The sequence below is a fragment of the Oncorhynchus masou genome, chromosome 5, assembly GCF_036934945.1.
Source record: "Oncorhynchus masou masou isolate Uvic2021 chromosome 5, UVic_Omas_1.1, whole genome shotgun sequence".
NCBI lineage: Eukaryota > Metazoa > Chordata > Actinopteri > Salmoniformes > Salmonidae > Oncorhynchus > Oncorhynchus masou.
This window is the reverse complement of record NC_088216.1, coordinates 91,646,876-91,665,114: the sequence shown is the minus strand read 5'-3', so window position 1 is coordinate 91,665,114 and position 18,239 is coordinate 91,646,876. Positions and strand designations below refer to the sequence as shown.

Sequence of the window (18,239 nt, the reverse complement as noted above, 5' to 3'; positions counted from 1 at the left end):
AAAATTCTAAGAAATTGTTTTAACACTATTGAAAAAACATCCTGTGGCTATTTCCAAATACCCTGGTATACTGCCCTGCTCTATGCATACATGGCATACTGCCGTGCTCTATGCATACACGGTATACTGCCCTGCTCTATGCATACATGGTATACTGTCCTGCTCTATGCATACATGGTATACTGCCCTGCTCTATGCATACATGGTATACTGCCCTGCTCTATGCATACATGGTATACTGCCCTGCTCTATGCATACATGGCATACTGCCCTGCTCTATACACACATGGTATACTGCCGTGCTCTATGCATACATGGTATACTGCCCTGCTCTATACATACATGGTATACTGCCCTGCTCTATGCATACATGGCATACTGCCCAAACCTGCTCTATACATACATGGTATACTGCCCTGCTCTATGCATACATGGTATACTGCCCTGCTCTATACATACATGGTATACTGCCCTGCTCTATGCATACATGGCATACTGCCCTGCTCTATACACACATGGTATACTGCCCTGCTCTATACATACACGGTATACTGCCCAAACCTGCTCTATACATACATGGCATACTGCCCTGCTCTATACACACATGGTATACTGCCCTGCTCTATACATACACGGTATACTGCCCAAACCTGCTCTATGCATACATGGCATACTGCCCTGCTCTATGCATACATGGCATACTGCCCTGCTCTATGCATACATGGCATACTGCCCTGCTCTATGCATACATGGCATACTGCCCTGCTCTATGCATACATGGCATACTGCCCTGCTCTATGCATACATGGCATACTGCCCTGCTCTATACATACACGGTATACTGCCCAAACCTGCTCTATACATACATGGTATACTGCCCTGCTCGATACATACATGGTATACTGCCCTGCTCTATACATACATGGTATACTGCCCTGTTCTATACATACATGGTATACTGCCCTGCTCTATACATACATGGTATACTGCCCTGCTCTATACATACACGGTATACTGCCCTGCTCTACACATACACGATATACTGCCCTGCTCTATACATACATGGTATACTGCCCTGCTCTATACATACACGGTATACTGCCCAAACCTGCTCTATACATACATGGTATACTGCCCTGCTCTATACATACGTGGTATACTGCCCAAACCTGCTCTATACATACATGGTATACTGCCCAGCTCTATACATACACGGTATACTGCCCAAACATGCTCTATACATACATGGTATACTGCCCCGCCCTATACATACACAATATATTGCTCAAACCTGCTCCATACATTCATGGTATACTGCCCTGTTCTATACATACACGGTATACTGCCCTGTTCTATACATACACGGTATACTGCCCAAACCTGCTCTATACATACACGGTATACTGCCCTGCTCTATACATACACGGTATACTGCCCTGCTCTATGCATACATGGTATACTGCCCTGCTCTATACATACATGGTATACTGCCCTGCTCTATACATACACGGTATACTGCCCAAACCTGCTCTATACATACATGGTATACTGCCCTGCTCTATACATACATGGTATACTGCCCTGCTCTATACATACATGGTATACTGCCCTGCTCTATACATACACGGTATACTGCCCTGCTCTATACATACATGGTATACTGCCCTGCTCTACACATACATGGTATACTGCCCTGCTCTACACACACATGGTATACTGCCCTGCTCTATACACGGTACATGGCATATACTGCCCTGCTCTATGCATACACGGTATACTGCCCTGCTCTACACATACACATGGTATACTGCCCTGCTCTATACATACACGGTATACTGCCCTGCTCTATACATACACGGTATACTGCCCAAACCTGCTCTATACATACATGGTATACTGCCCTGCTTTATACATACATGGTATACTGCCCTGCTCTACACATACATGGTATACTGCCCTGTTCTATACATACATGGCATACTGCCCTGCTCTATACATACACGGTATACTGCCCTGCTCTATACATACATGGTATACTGCCCTGCTCTATACATACACGGTATACTGCCCTGCTCTATACATACATGGTATACTGCCCAAACCTGCTCTATACATTCATGGTATACTGCCCAAACTCTATACATACACGGTATACTGCCCTGCTCTATACATACACGGTATACTGCCCTGCTCTATACATACATGGTATACTGCCCAAACCTGCTCTATACACATACATGGTATACTGCCCTGCTCTATACATACACGGTATACTGCCCAAACCTGCTCTATACATACATGGTATACTGCCCTGCTCTATACATACACGGTATACTGCCCTGCTCTATACATACACGGTATACTGCCCTGTTCTATGCATACATGGTATACTGCCTAAACCACGGTGCTCTACACATACACGGTATACTGCCCTGCTCTATACATACACGGTATACTGCCCTGCTCTAAACATGCTGCCCTATACATACACGGTATACTGCCCTGCTCTACACATACACGGTATACTGCCCTGCTCTACACATACACAATATACTGCCCAAACCTGCTCTATACATACACGGTATACTGCCCTGCTCTATACATACATGGTATACTGCCCTGCTCTATACATACATGGTATACTGCCCTGTTCTATACATACACAATATACTGCCCTGCTCTAACATACACTGTATACTGCCCTATACACGGTATACATGGTATACTGCCCTGCTCTATACATACATGGTATACTGCCCTGCTCTAAACCATGGTATACTGCCCTGCTCTATACATACATGGTATACTGCCCTGTTCTATACATACATGGTATACTGCCCAAACATGGTGCCCTGCTATACATACATGGTATACTGCCCTGCTCTATACATACATGGTATACTGCCCAAACATGGTGCTCTATACATACATGGTATACTGCCCTGTTCTATACATACACAATATACTGCCCAAACATGCTCTATACATACATGGATATACTGCCCAAACCTGCCCTATACATACACAATATACTGCCCAAACCTGCCCTATACATACACAATATACTGCCCAAACCTCTATACATACACAATATACTGCCCAAACCTGCTCTATACATACACAATATACTGCCCAAACCTGCTCCATACATTCATGGTATACTGCCCTGTTCTATACATACACGGTATACTGCCCAAACCTGCTCTATACATACATGGTATACTGCCCAAACCTGCTCTATACATACATGGTGTACTGCCCAAACCTGCACTATGAATACATAGCATACTGCCCTGCTCTATACATACACGGTATACTGCCCTGCTCTACACATACACGGTATACTGCCCTGCTCTACACATACACGGTATACTGCCCAAACCTGCTCTACACACGGTATACACTCTACACATACACGGTATACTGCCCTGCTCTACACATACACATACACGGTATACTGCCCTGCTCTATACATACACAATATACTGCCCTGCTCTACACCCAAACCTGCTCTATACACGGTATACTGCCCTGCTCTACACATACACGGTATACTGCCCTGCTCTACACATACACGGTATACTGCCCTGCTCTACACATACACGGTATACTGCCCTGCTCTACACATACATGGTATACTGCCCTGCTCTACACATACACGGTATACTGCCCTGCTCTACACATACACGGTATACTGCCCTGCTCTATACATACACGGTATACTGCCCAAACCTGCTCTATACATACACTGTATACTGCCCTGTTCTATACATACACGGTATACTGCCCAAACCTGCTCATACACGGTACATGCTCTACATACACGGTATACTGCCCTGCTCTACACATACACGGTAACTGCCCTGTATACATGCCCAAACCTGCTCTATACATACATGGTATACTGCCCTGCTCTACACATACACTGTATACTGCCCTGCTCTATACATACACGGTATACTGCCCAAACCTGCTCTATACATACACGGTATACTGCCCTGTTCTATACATACACGGTATACTGCCCAAACCTGCTCTATACATACACAGTATACTGCCCTGCTCTATACATACACTGTATACTGCCCTGCTCTATACATACACAGTATACTGCCCTGCTCTACACATACATGGTATACTGCCCTGCTCTACACATACACTGTATACTGCCCTGCTCTATACATACATCAATACTGCACATATTAGCTGGAACAGTGACATCCAGCTAGTCAAGAAAATATACTGCCCTAACCTATTTATCATAATAAATCAAATTTCATACATGGTATTATTTCACTCTGAGTTGATTGTGAGCATGTCTAACATACACGGTATACTGTCCTTCCCAGTTGATGAGCCTCTGTAGTATACTGCCTGATAAGATGTGTATACTGTGTGTGCATCACCCAGTGTTCCTGTCTAACCTGATACTGCCCTGCTTGGCATACACGTGTGTACTGCCCTCTTCACCTACAGGTTGCCCTGCCTACACATACACATATATGTGCTCTACACATACACGGTAACTCTTCCAGCTCTCCCAGTATCTGCAGGTATGTAAGGTATACTGCCCTGACATCTACTGGCCACACACTGCTACTGCATGGCTGTGTACATACATTATGCCTGTTTAACATACAAGATTTGAACTGTTTGCATCTGCAATACTGCCCTGTCTTATGCATGATACTGCCCTGCTCTATTATTATGCTGACTGGGACCCATACATGATACTGACCTGGGACCCTATGTATATTACTGCTGACTGGGACCCATGGTATACTGCTGACTGGGACCCTACATGGTATACTGCCCTGTTCTATACTGACTGGGACCCTATGTACATTATTATGCTGACTGGGACCCTATACATTATTATGCTGACTGGGACCCCATGTATTACATGGTATGCTGACTGGGACCCTATACTGCCCTTATTATGCTGGGGACCCTACGATCTATACTGACTGGGACCCTATGTATTATTATGCTGACTGGGACCCTATGTACATATTATACTGACTGGGTCCCATACACTGTATTATTATGCTGACTGGGACCCTGCCCTGCTTATTATGCTGACTGGGACCCTACATGGTATACTGCCCTGTTATGCTGACTGGGACCCCACTATTACATGGTATACTGCCCTGTTCTATACATTATGCTGACTGGGACCCTAAACGTATTATTATGCTGACTGGGACCCTGTTCTATACATTATATACTGACTGGGACCCTATACATATTATTATGCTGCCTGGGACCCACGTATTATTATGCTGATGGGACCCTATGTATTATTATGCATGACTGCCCTGCCTATGTATTATTATGCTGACTGGGACCCTACATATTATTATGCTGACTGGGACCCTACATATGCTGACTGGGACCCTATGTATATATTGCCCTGCTGACTGGGACCCTATGTATTATATATGCTGACTGGGACCCTATGTATTATTATGCTGACTGGGACCCTATGTATCTATTATGCTGACTGGGACCCTACTATACATTATGCTGACTGGGACCCTCTATATTATTATGCTGCCTGGGACCCTATACATTATTATGCTGACTGGGACCCTATACATTATTATGCTGACTGGGACCCTCTATGTATTATTATGCTGACTGGGACCCTACGTATTATTATGCTGACTGGGACCCTACGATACAGATACGGTATACTGACTGGGACCCTATGTATTATTATGCTGACTGGAACCCTACGATGCTGACTGGGACCCTATGTATTATTATGCTGACTGGGACCCCTACTCTATACATACACGGTATACTGCCCTGTTCTATACATGACTGGGACCCTATGTATTATTATGCTGACTGGGACCCTACGTATATTATGCTGACTGGGACCCTACGTATTATTATGCTGACTGGGACCCTACGTATTATTATGCTGACTGGGACCCTATGTATTATTATGCTGACTGGGACCCTATGTATTATTATGCTGACTGGGACCCTACGTATTATTATGCTGACTGGGACCCTATGTATTATTATGCTGACTGGGACCCTATGTATTATTATGCTGACTGGGACCCTATGTATTATTATGCTGACTGGGACCCTATGTATTATTATGCTGACTGGGACCCTACGATGCTGACTGGGACCCTATGTATTATTATGCTGACTGGGACCCTACGATGCTGACTGGGACCCTATGTATTATTATGCTGACTGGGACCCTACGTATTATTATGCTGACTGGGACCCTATGTATTATTATGCTGACTGGGACCCTATGTATTATTATGCTGACTGGGACCCTATGTATTATTATGCTGACTGGGACCCTATGTATTATTATGCTGACTGGGACCCTATGTATTATTATGCTGACTGGGACCCTACGTATTATTATGCTGACTGGGACCCTATGTATTTTTATGCTGACTGGGACCCTATGTATTATTATGCTGACTGGGACCCTATGTATTATTATGCTGACTGGGACCCTATGTATTATTATGCTGACTGGGACCCTACGTATTATTATGCTGACTGGGACCCTATGTATTATTATGCTGACTGGGACCCTATGTATTATTATGCTGACTGGGACCCTATGTATTATTATGCTGACTGGGACCCTATGTATTATTATGCTGACTGGGACCCTACGTATTATTATGCTGACTGGGACCCTACGATGCTGACTGGGACCCTACGTATTATTATGCTGACTGGGACCCTATGTATTATTATGCTGACTGGGACCCTATGTATTATTATGCTGACTGGGACCCTACGTATTATTATGCTGACTGGGACCCTACGTATTATTATGCTGACTGGGACCCTACGTATTATGATGCTGACTGGGACCCTATGATGCTGACTGGGGCCCTATGTATTATTATGCTGACTGGGACCCTACGTATTATTATGCTGACTGGGACCCTATGTATTATTATGCTGACTGGGACCCTACGTATTATTATGCTGACTGGGACCCTACGATGCTGACTGGGACCCTACGTATTATTATGCTGACTGGGACCCTACGTATTATTATGCTGACTGGGACCCTATGTATTATTATGCTGACTGGGACCCTATGTATTATTATGCTGACTGGGACCCTACGTATTATTATGCTGACTGGAACCCTATGTATTATTATGCTGACTGGGTCCCTATGTATTATTATGCTGACTGGGACCCTACGTATTATTATGCTGACTGGGACCCTATGTATTATTATGCTGACTGGGACTCTATGTATTATTATGCTGACTGGAACCCTATGTATTATTATGCTGACTGGGTCCCTATGTATTATTATGCTGACTGGGGCCCTATGTATTATTATGCTGACTGGGACCCTATGTATTATTATGCTGACTGGGACCCTATGTATTATTATGCTGACTGGGACCCTATGTATTATTATGCTGACTGGAACCCTACGTATTATTATGCTGACTGGGACCCTATGTATTATTATGCTGACTGGAACCCTATGTATTATTATGCTGACTGGGACCCTATGTATTATTATGCTGACTGGGACCCTATGTATTATTATGCTGACTGGGACCCTATGTATTATTATGCTGACTGGGACCCTATGTATTATTATGCTGACTGGGACCCTACGTATTATTATGCTGACTGGGACCCTACGATGCTGACTGGGACCCTATGTATTATTATGCTGACTGGGACCCTACGATGCTGACTGGGACCCTATGTATTATTATGCTGACTGGGACCCTACGATGCTGACTGGGACCCTATGTATTATTATGCTGACTGGGACCCTACGATGCTGACTGGGACCCTATGTATTATTATGCTGACTGGGACCCTATGTATTATTATGCTGACTGGGACCCTACGATGCTGACTGGGACCCTATGTATTATTATGCTGACTGGGACCCTACGATGCTGACTGGGACCCTATGTATTATTATGCTGACTGGGACCCTATGTATTATTATGCTGACTGGGACCCTATGTATTATTATGCTGACTGTGACCCTACGTATTATTATGCTGACTGGGACCCTATGTATTATTATGCTGACTGTGTCCCTATGTATTATTATGCTGACTGGGACCCTATGTATTATTATGCTGACTGGGTCCCTATGTATTATTATGCTGACTGGGACCCTATGTATTATTATGCTGACTGGGACCCTATGTATTATTATGCTGACTGGGACCCAATGTATTATTATGCTGACTGGGACCCTACGTATTATGATGCTGACTGGGACCCTACGTATTATTATGCTGACTGGGACCCTATGTATTATTATGCTGATTTCAAATCACATTGTATTGGTCACGTAATTAGCAGATGTTACTCCAGGTGTAGCTAAATGCTTGTGTTCCTAACTCCGACTGCAGTCTAACATCTCACAACAATACACATACCTAAACTAAAATAAATTGAATTAAGTCAAATTTAAATATTAGGACGAGCAATGTTGTAGTGGCATTGACTAAATACAGTGGAATAGAATACCGTATATACATATGAAATGAGTCAAGCAGTATGTAAACATTATTAAAGTGACTAGTTAGTAAATACAGTAGAATAGAATACCGTATATACATATGAGATGAGTAAAGCAGTATGTAAACATTATTAAAGTTACCAGTGTTCCATTATTAAAGTGACCAGTGATTCCATGTCTATGAATATGGGGCAGCAGCCTCTATGGTTCAGGGTTAAGTAACTGGGTGGGTAGCCGGCTAGTGATGGCTATTTAACAGTCTGATAGCTTTGACATAGAAGCTGTTTTTCAGTCTCTCGGTTCCAGCTTTGATGCACCTGTACTGACCTCGACTTCTGGATGATAGCGGGGTGAACAGGCAGTGGCTCGGGTGGTTGTCATTGATTGTTTTGGCCTTCCTGTGACATCAGGTGCTGTCGGTGTCCTGGAGGGCTGGTAGTTTGCCCCACTCTGGTGATGCGTTGTTGGTAATCAGACCTACACTACCTTCTGGAGAGCCCTGCGGTTGTGGGTGGTGCAGTTGCCGTACCAGGCGGTGATACAGCCCCACAGAATGCTCTCAATGGTGCATCTATAAAAGTGTCTGAGGTTTATAGGTGACAAGCCATACTTCTTCAGCCTCCTGAGGTTGAAGAGGTGCTGGGGTTGTGCCTTCTTCACCACGCTGTCTGTGTGGGTGGACCATTTCAGTTTGTCAGTGATGTGTATGCTGAGACTGGGATAGGGAGCGATTTTTTCTGTAAACACTCCAGCCAGCTGGTTTGCTCTGAGGACGCTGCTAGGGATAAGCCCTGCGAGGGTCCATGACTGTCTGGAGTCCCGTCAGTGTCCGTTATGTGGCTGGTTTTCCTTTTATAATCCATGACTGTCTGGAGTCCCTGCCACATATGTCTTGTGTCTGAGCCATTGAATTGCGACTCCACTTTGTCTCTGTACTAACATTTTTCCTGTTTGATTGCCTTAACGAAGGGAATAACTACACTGTTTGTATTCAACCATATTACCAGTCACCTTGCCACGGTTAAATGCGATGGTTCTCGCTTTGTTTCGCGTGAATGTTGCCATCTATCCACAGTTTCTGGTTTGGGTAGGTTTTAATAGTTTCTTTACCTCGCCTCCCTCCCTCCCTCTCGCCCCGCTCTCCCCTCGGCCCTCCCCCTCGGCCCGTCCCCTCTCTCTCTCTTCCTCTCTCTCTCTCCCTCTTCCCCGCTCCCCCAACTTCTTTCCCTCGCCCCTCCCTCTCGACCCGCTCCCTCCCTCTCGCCCCGCTCTCCCCTCGGCCCGTCCCCTGTCTCTCTCTTCCCCGCTCCCCCAACTTCTTCCCCACGCCAAACCTCTTTCCCTCACCCCTCCCTCTTGCTCTCCCTTCTCTCTCCCTCTCCTTTCCCTTCTCTCCCGCTCTTCTCCCCCATTGCACTTTTCTCTCCCCCCTCCTTCCCACTCTCCTCCTTCCCGCTCCTCTCTCCCTCCTTCCCTCTCCTCTCTCACCCTTTCTCTCCACTCACTCTCCGCGCTCTCCCTTTCTCTCCCGGTCTCCTTCTCTCCGTTCTCTCTTCTCCCCCTCGTTCTCTCTGCTCTCTCGCCCTTCCTCTCCTATCGCTCTCCCTTCCTCTCCTGTCGCTCTCTCTCCCTCGCCCCTCTCTCCCCCCGGCAGGAGGCCCTACACAGGGAGCAGATGTTGGAACAGAAGTTGGCAACGTTGCAGTGCCTACTGGCCACCACACAGGAGGCTTCAGAGAGCAGCTGGCAGGTACAGATACACAGTATTTTGGATTTTTATTGACAGATATAGGTTAAAATGGTGAGATGCATTAACTAATAGATTAGAGGGATGCAACACAGGAAGTTGGCGGAATAGGACGTAACCACTGACTCCAGTGCCAATATGTGGTCCTGAGTGTGTGTTGTATCCAGCCCTGTGTTGTATCCAGCCCTGTGTTGTATCCAGCCCTGTGTTGTATCCAGCCCTGTGTTGCAACTGTAACCAGTTGCATTTCCTTATACAGAGGAGAGCATGATTTGCTTGAATTTGTACGTCCCATACATACACGGTATACTGTAATGAAAGTGGTAACGATGAGTAAAAATCCTTTGTTTTCTGACACGTCCACATCCTCTTTTCCTAACTGATTTCTGACGTGGCTAAATGCTCTGTTTTCTGACGTGGCTAAATGCTCTGTTTTCTGACGTGGCTAAATGCTCTGTTTTCTGACGTGGCTAAATGCTCTGTTTTCTGACGTGGCTAAATGCTCTGTTTTCTGACGTGGCTAAATGCTCTGTTTTCTGACGTGGCTAAATGCTCTGTTTTCTGACGTGGCTAAATGCTCTGTTTTCTGACGTGGCTAAATGCTCTGTTTTCTGACGTGGCTAAATCATACATAATGTTGCTGCTACCGTCACTTATGACCGGAAAGAGCGTCTGGACATCAGAACTGGGATTACTCACCTCAAATTGGACGAGGAGTTTTTCTTCGATGAGTCGGATGCAAGGTATATACTACGGACACCAGGCCCAGATTCCCGTGATTCGCTGGAAAAGGTTTCGCGGAAAGAGATCAAGATGCCTTGTGAGGATAAGACAACGAGTTCTGCTAGCTAATGTTCAATCGCTAGAAAATAAATGTGACGAACTGAAAGCACGTATATCCTACCAACAGGACATTAACTGTAATATATTATGTTTTACCAATTCGTTGCTGAACGACGACATTAAGGACATACAGCTGGTGGGTTATACACTCTATCGGCAGGATATAACAGCAGCTTCTGGTAAGACACGGGGCGGGGGCCTATGCATTTTCGTAAATATTAGCTGGTGCACGGTATCTAAGGAAGTCTCAAGGTTTTGCTCGCCTGAGGTAGGGTATCTCATGATGAGCTGTAGACCACACGATATACCTTGAGCGTTTATCTGTATTTTTCATAGCTTTTTTACATACCACCACAGTCAGAGGCTGGCACTAAGACATTTACATTACATTACATTTAAGTCAGTTAGCAGACGCTCTTATCCAGAGCGACTTACAAATTGGTGAATTCACCTTCTGACATCAGTGGAACAGCCACTTTACAATAGTGCATCTAAATCATTTAAGGGGGGTGAGAAGGATTACTTTATCCTATCCTAGGTATTCCTTGAAGAGGTGGGGTTTCAGGTGTCTCCGGAAGGTGGTGATTGACTCCGCTGTCCTGGCGTCGTGAGGGAGTTTGTTCCACCATTGGGGGGCCAGAGCAGCGAACAGTTTTGACTGGGCTGAGCGGGAACTGTGCTTCCTCAGTGGTAGGGAGGCGAGCAGGCCAGAGGTGGATGAACGCAGTGCCCTTGTTTGGGTGTAGGGCCTGATCAGAGCCTGGAGGTACTGCGGTGCCGTTCCCCTCACAGCTCCGTAGGCAAGCACCATGGTCTTGTAGCGGATGCGAGCTTCAACTGGAAGCCAGTGGAGAGAGCGGGGGAGCGGGATGACGTGAGAGACTGCATTGATTGAGCTGTATTTCGCCATAAGCAAACAGGAAAACGCTCATCCAGAGGTGGCGCTCCTAGTGGCCAGAGACTTTGTGTTCTGGGACTTTAATGCAGAGAAACTTAAATCAGTGATACCAAATTTCTGTCGGCATGTTAAATTCTAGACCACCTTTACTCCACACACAGAGATGCATACAAACCTCTAGTCCACCTGTACTCCACACACAGAGATGCATACAAAGCTCTCCCTCGCCCTCCATTTGGTAAATCTGACCATAATTCTATCCTCCTGATTCCTGCTTACCAGCAAAAACTAAAGCAGGAAGCACCAGTGACTCGCTCAATACGGAAGTGTTCAGATGACGCGGATGCTAAACTACAGGACTGTTTTGCAGCACAGACTGGAATATGTTCCGGGATTCTTCTGATGGCATTGAGGAGTACACCACATCAGTCACTGGCTTTATCAATAAGTGCATTGAGGACGTCGTCCCCACAGTGACTGTACGTACATACCCCAACCAGAAGCCATGGATTACAGGCAACATCTGCACTGAGCTAAAGGCTTGAGCTGCCACTTTCAAGGAGTGAGACTCTAACCCGGAAGCTTATAAGAAATCCTGCTATGCCCTCATACAACCCATCAAACAAGCAAAACGTCAATACAGGACTAAGATCGAATCATGCTACACCGGCTCTGACGCTCGTCTTATGTGGCAGGGCTTGCAAACCATTAGACTACAAAGGGAAGCACAGCCGAGAGCTGCCCAGTGGCAGGAGCCAACAAGACAAGCTAAGTCACTTCTATGCTCGCATCGAGGCGAGGTAACACTGAAATATGCATGAGAGCACCAGGCGTTCCGGATGACTGTGTGATAACACTCTCGGTAGCCGATGTGAGTAAGACCTTTAAACAGGTCAACATTCACAAGGCTGCGGGGCCAGATGGATTACCAGGACGTGGACTCAAAGCATGCGCTGACCAACTGGCAAGTGTCTTCACTGACATTTTCAACCTCTCTTTGACTGAGTCTGTAATGCCTATATGTTTCAAGCAGACCACCATAGTCCCTGTGCCCAAGGAAGCGAAGGTGTAAGCTGCCTATATGACTACCGATCCGTAGCACTCACTTCGGTAGCCATGAAGTGCTTTGAAAGGCTGGTCATGGCTCACATCAACAGCATCCTCCCGGATACCTTCCATAGCAGAATAGCCACACACAAGCCTAAGATCACCATGCGCAATGTCAAGTGTCGGCTGGAATGTTGTAAAGCTCGCCGCCATTGGACTCTGGAGCAGTGGAAACGCATTCTCTTGAGTGACGAATCACTCTTCCCCATCTTGCAGTCGTGATGGACAAAACTGGGTTTGGCGGATGCCAGCAGAACGCTACCTGTCCAAATGCATAGTGCCAACTGTAATGTTTGGTGGAGGAGGAATAATGGTCTATGGCTGTTTTTCATGGTTCGGGCTAGGCCCCTTCCAATTTAGGGAAATCTTAAAGCTACAGCATACAATGACATTCTAGATGATTCTGTGCCTCCAACATTGTGGCATCAGTTTGGGGAAGGCCCATTCCTGTTTCAGCATGACAATGCCCCCGTGTACAAAACGAGGTCCATACAGAAATGGTATCGAGATCGATGTGGAAGAACTTGACTGACCTGCACAGAGCCCTGACCTCAACCCCATCAAACACCTTTGGAATGAATTGGAACGCCGACTGTGAGCCAGGCCTAATCGCCCAACATCAGTGCCTGACCTCACTAATGCTCTTGTGACTGAATGGAAGCTAGTCCCCGCAGCAATGTTCCAACATCTAGTAGAAAGCCTTCCCAGAAGAGTGAAGGCTGTAATAGTAGCAATGTTCCAACATCTAGTAGAAAGCCTTCCCAGAAGAGTGGAGGCTGTAATAGTAGCAATGTTCCAACATCTAGGTGAAAGCCTTCCCAGAAGAGTGGAGGCTGTTATAGAAGCAAAGGAGGGACCAACTAAATAGTAATGACCATGATTTTGGAATGAGATGTTCGACGAGCACATGTCCACATACCTTTGGCCATGTAGTGTATGTAAAACACAGGAAAATCACATCTTTGATTGCACTGGGCCTTAATCTCAAGAGAAGACAGGTTAAAGGTTCAATGTTCAATGTTCTCTTACATATAGGCCGAGACAATGTCCAAAACAACACACTAAATTCAATGTTCAGTCATTTTAATTGTAAAGTCATGTCATTCTACACAATACAACACATTTTTTCAGCTAAACTCGAGGTAAACTCGATAAAGAATTCAATAATTTTGCCTAATTTTGCCTGGAATCAAGAGATTTAGAATGTACCCAAAACAACTTCTGGTTATGGTGCTTATTGTGTTTATGGTTAGGTTATGGTGTATTGACCTTTCTCTCTCTTGCTCTCTTCTAGGCTCTGATAGATGAGGACCGGCTTCTCTCCAGACTAGAGGTGATGGGCAACCAGCTACAGTCCTACTCTAAAGTAAGAACATGTACAAATATTTTGTATTTGGTTAGGAGTTGTTTTGAGGGGACGTCTTTTACTCTCTCTCTTTCTCGTCAGAACCAAACAGAGAATGGTATGCGTAACGAGCTGGTAACTCTGCAAGAAGACAAGTACAACTATGAGATTACTGCCAAAGAGTCCCTGAGGAGGGTCCTGCAGGAGAAGATAGAGGTGGCCAGGAAGCTGTCAGAGGTTGAGGTGAGACTGGCCTATCTGTTCAATCCACCTCATTTTCTAACCGTTTTAAAACACGGAAGCCAAACGTGGTAACAATGGGTTTAACTTCCTCCATGCTTATGCATTGTTTTAATGAATATAGAAATCCCTGCATTAGTATGTTTCTGTTAGTTGATACGCCATATTGTTAGTTGATACGCCGTATTGTTTCTGTTAGTTGATACGCCGTATTGTTAGTTGATACGCCGTATTGTTTGATACGCCGTGTTAGCTGATCGCCGTATTGTTTCTGTTAGTTGATCTGCCGTATTGTTTCTGTTAGCTGATACGCCGTATTGTTTCTGTTAGCTGATCGCCGTATTGTTTCTGTTAGCTGATCGCCGTATTGTTTCTGTTAGCTGATCTGCCGTATTGTTTCTGTTAGCTGATCGCCGTATTGTTTCTGTTAGCTGATCTGCCCGTATTGTTTCTGTTAGCTGATCGCCGTATTGTTTCTGTTAGCTGATCGCCGTATTGTTTCTGTTAGCTGATACGCCGTATTGTTTCTGTTAGCTGATCGTTAGTTGATCCGTATTGTTTCTGTTAGCTGATCGCCGTACTGTTAGCTGATATTGTTTCTGTTAGCTGATCGCCGTATTGTTTCTGTTAGCTGATCGCCGTTTTGTTTCTGTTAGCTGATCGCCGTATTGTTTCTGTTAGTTGATCGCCGTTTTGTTAGTTGATCTGCCGTATTGTTTCTGTTAGCTGATCGCCGTATTGTTTCTGTTAGCTGATCGCCGTATTGTTTCTGTTAGCTGATTTCTTGTTTCTGTTAGCTGATCGCCGTATTGTTTCTGTTAGCTGATCGCCGTATTGTTTCTGTTAGCTGATCTGCCGTATTGTTTCTGTTTCTGTTAGCTGATCGCCGTATTGTTTCTGTTAGTTGATCTGATACCGTATTGTTTCTGTTAGTTGATCTGCCGTATTGTTTCTGTTAGCTGATCGCCGTATTGTTTCTGTTAGCTGATCGCCGTATTGTTTCTGTTAGCTGATCGCCGTATTGTTTCTGTTAGCTGATCGCCGTATTGTTAGTTGATACTGCTGTTAGCTGATCGCCGTATTGTTTCTGTTAGCTGATCGCCGTATTGTTTCTGTTAGCTGATACTGCCGTATTGTTTCTGTTAGCTGATATGCCGTATTGTTTCTGTTAGCTGATATGCCGTATTGTTTCTGTTAGCTGATCGCCGTATTGTTTCTGTTAGCTGATACTTTCTGTTAGCTGATCGCCGTTGTTTCTGTTAGCTATCTGCCGTATTGTTTCTGTTAGCTGATCGCCATATTGTTTCTGTTAGCTGATCGCCGTATTGTTTCTGTTAGTTGATCGCCGTATTGTTTCTGTTAGTTGATCGCCGTATTGTTTCTGTTAGCTGATCTGCCGTTGTTTCTGTTAGCTGATTATTGTTTCTGTTAGCTGATCTGCCGTATTGTTTCTGTTAGCTGATACTGATCCGCCATATTGTTTCTGTTAGCTGATCTGCCGTATTGTTAGTTGATCTCCGCTGTTAGCTGATCTGCCATATTTCTGTTAGCTGATTGTTAGCTGATCGCCATATTGTTTCTGTTAGCTGATCGCCGTATTGTTAGTTGATCCGTATTGTTTCTGTTAGCTGATGATATTGTTTCTGTTAGCTGATCTGCCGTATTGTTTCTGTTAGCTGATACTTGTTTCTGTTAGCTGATATTTGTTTCTGTTAGCTGATCTGCTGTTAGCTGATACGTATTGTTTCTGTTAGCTGATCTGCCGTATTGTTTCTGTTAGCTGATCTGCCGTATTGTTTCTGTTAGCTGATCGCCGTATTGTTTCTGTTAGCTGATCTGCCGTATTGTTTCTGTTAGCTGATCGCCGTGTATTGTTTCTGTTAGCTGATCGCCGTATTGTTTCTGTTGATCGCCATATTGTTTCTGTTAGCTGATCTGCCGTATTGTTTCTGTTAGATGATCTGCCGTATTGTTAGTTGATACGCCATATTGTTTCTGTTAGCTGATCTGTTTCTGTTAGCTGATCCCGTATTGTTTCTGTTAGTTGATCGCCGTATTGTTAGTTGATCGCCATATTGTTTCTGTTAGCTGATCGCCATATTGTTTCTGTTAGCTGATCTGCCTGTATTGTTAGTTGATCGCCATATTGTTTCTGTTAGCTGATCGCCATATTGTTTCTGTTAGCTGATCGCCGTATTGTTTCTGTTAGCTGATCGCCGTATTGTTTAGTTGATACATTGTTTCTGTTAGCTGATATTGTTTCTGTTAGCTGATCTGCCGTGCCGTATTGTTTCTGTTAGTTGATACTGATCGCCGTATTGTTAGTTGATCTGATTGTTTCTGCTGATACGTGTTGTTTCTGTTAGCTGATCGCCATATTGTTTCTGTTAGCTGATCTGCCGTATTGTTAGTTGATGATACGCTGTATTGTTTCTGTTAGCTGATCGCCGTATTGTTTCTGTTAGTTGATCGCCGTATTGTTTCTGTTAGCTGATCGCCGTATTGTTTCTTTTAGCTGATATGCCGTATTGTTTCTGTTAGCTGATCTGCCGTATTGTTTCTGTTAGCTGATACTCCATTATTGTTTCTGTTAGCTGATCTGCCGTATTGTTAGTTGATTGTTTTCTGTTAGCTGATTGATCTGCCGTATTGTTTGTTAGTTGATCGCCGTATTGTTTCTGTTAGCTGATCTGTGATTGTTTCTGTTAGCTGATCTGCCGTATTGTTTCTGTTAGCTGATACGCCTGTTATTGTTTCTGTTAGCTGATCTGCCGTATTGTTTCTGTTAGCTGATACGCCCGTTGTTTCTGTTAGCTGATCTGCCGTATTGTTTCTGTTAGCTGATCTGCCGTATTGTTTCTGTTAGCTGATCTGCCTGTATTGTTAGTTGATACGCCGTATTGTTTCTGTTAGTTTCTGATGATCTACGCCCCATATTGTTTCTGTTAGCTGATCTGTTAGCTGATACGTGTGTATTGTTAGTTGATACGCCGTATTGTTTCTGTTAGCTGATACGCCGTATTGTTTCTGTTAGCTGATACGCCGTATTGTTAGTTGATACGCCGTATTGTTTCTGTTAGCTGATACGCCGTATTGTTTCTGTTAGCTGATACGCCGTATTGTTTCTGTTAGCTGATACGCCGTATTGTTTCTGTTAGCTGATACGCCGTGTTAGCTGATTCTTTCTGTTAGCTGATCGCCGTGTTGTTTGATACTGTTAGCTGATCGCCGTATTGTTTCTGTTAGCTGATCTGATACCGTATTGTTTCTGTTAGCTGATCGTTTCCGTATTGTTTCTGTTAGCTGATCGCCGTATTGTTTCTGTTAGTTAGCTGATCGCCGTATTGTTTCTGTTAGCTGATACGCCGTATTGTTTCTGTTAGCTGATCGCCGTATTGTTAGCTGATCGCCGTATTGTTAGCTGATGATCTGATCTGCCGTATTGTTTCTGTTAGTTGATCTGATCCGTATTGTTTCTGTTAGCTGATCGCCGTTATTGTTTCTGTTAGCTGATCTGCCGTATTGTTTCTGTTAGCTGATCTGCCGTATT

General features: G+C 44.7%; 1 protein-coding gene across 1 annotated transcript in view; it reads left to right on the top strand.

Moving 5' to 3' along the window:
- Positions 1 to 18,239, top strand: part of LOC135540443 (sarcolemmal membrane-associated protein-like) — a 147,829-nt gene that overhangs the window by 42,293 nt on the left and 87,297 nt on the right. Inside the window, 4 exon segments of the mRNA XM_064967071.1 lie at positions 4,499 to 4,553; positions 10,164 to 10,259; positions 14,399 to 14,470; positions 14,552 to 14,692. Coding sequence (XP_064823143.1) covers positions 4,499 to 4,553; positions 10,164 to 10,259; positions 14,399 to 14,470; positions 14,552 to 14,692 — 364 coding nt within the window.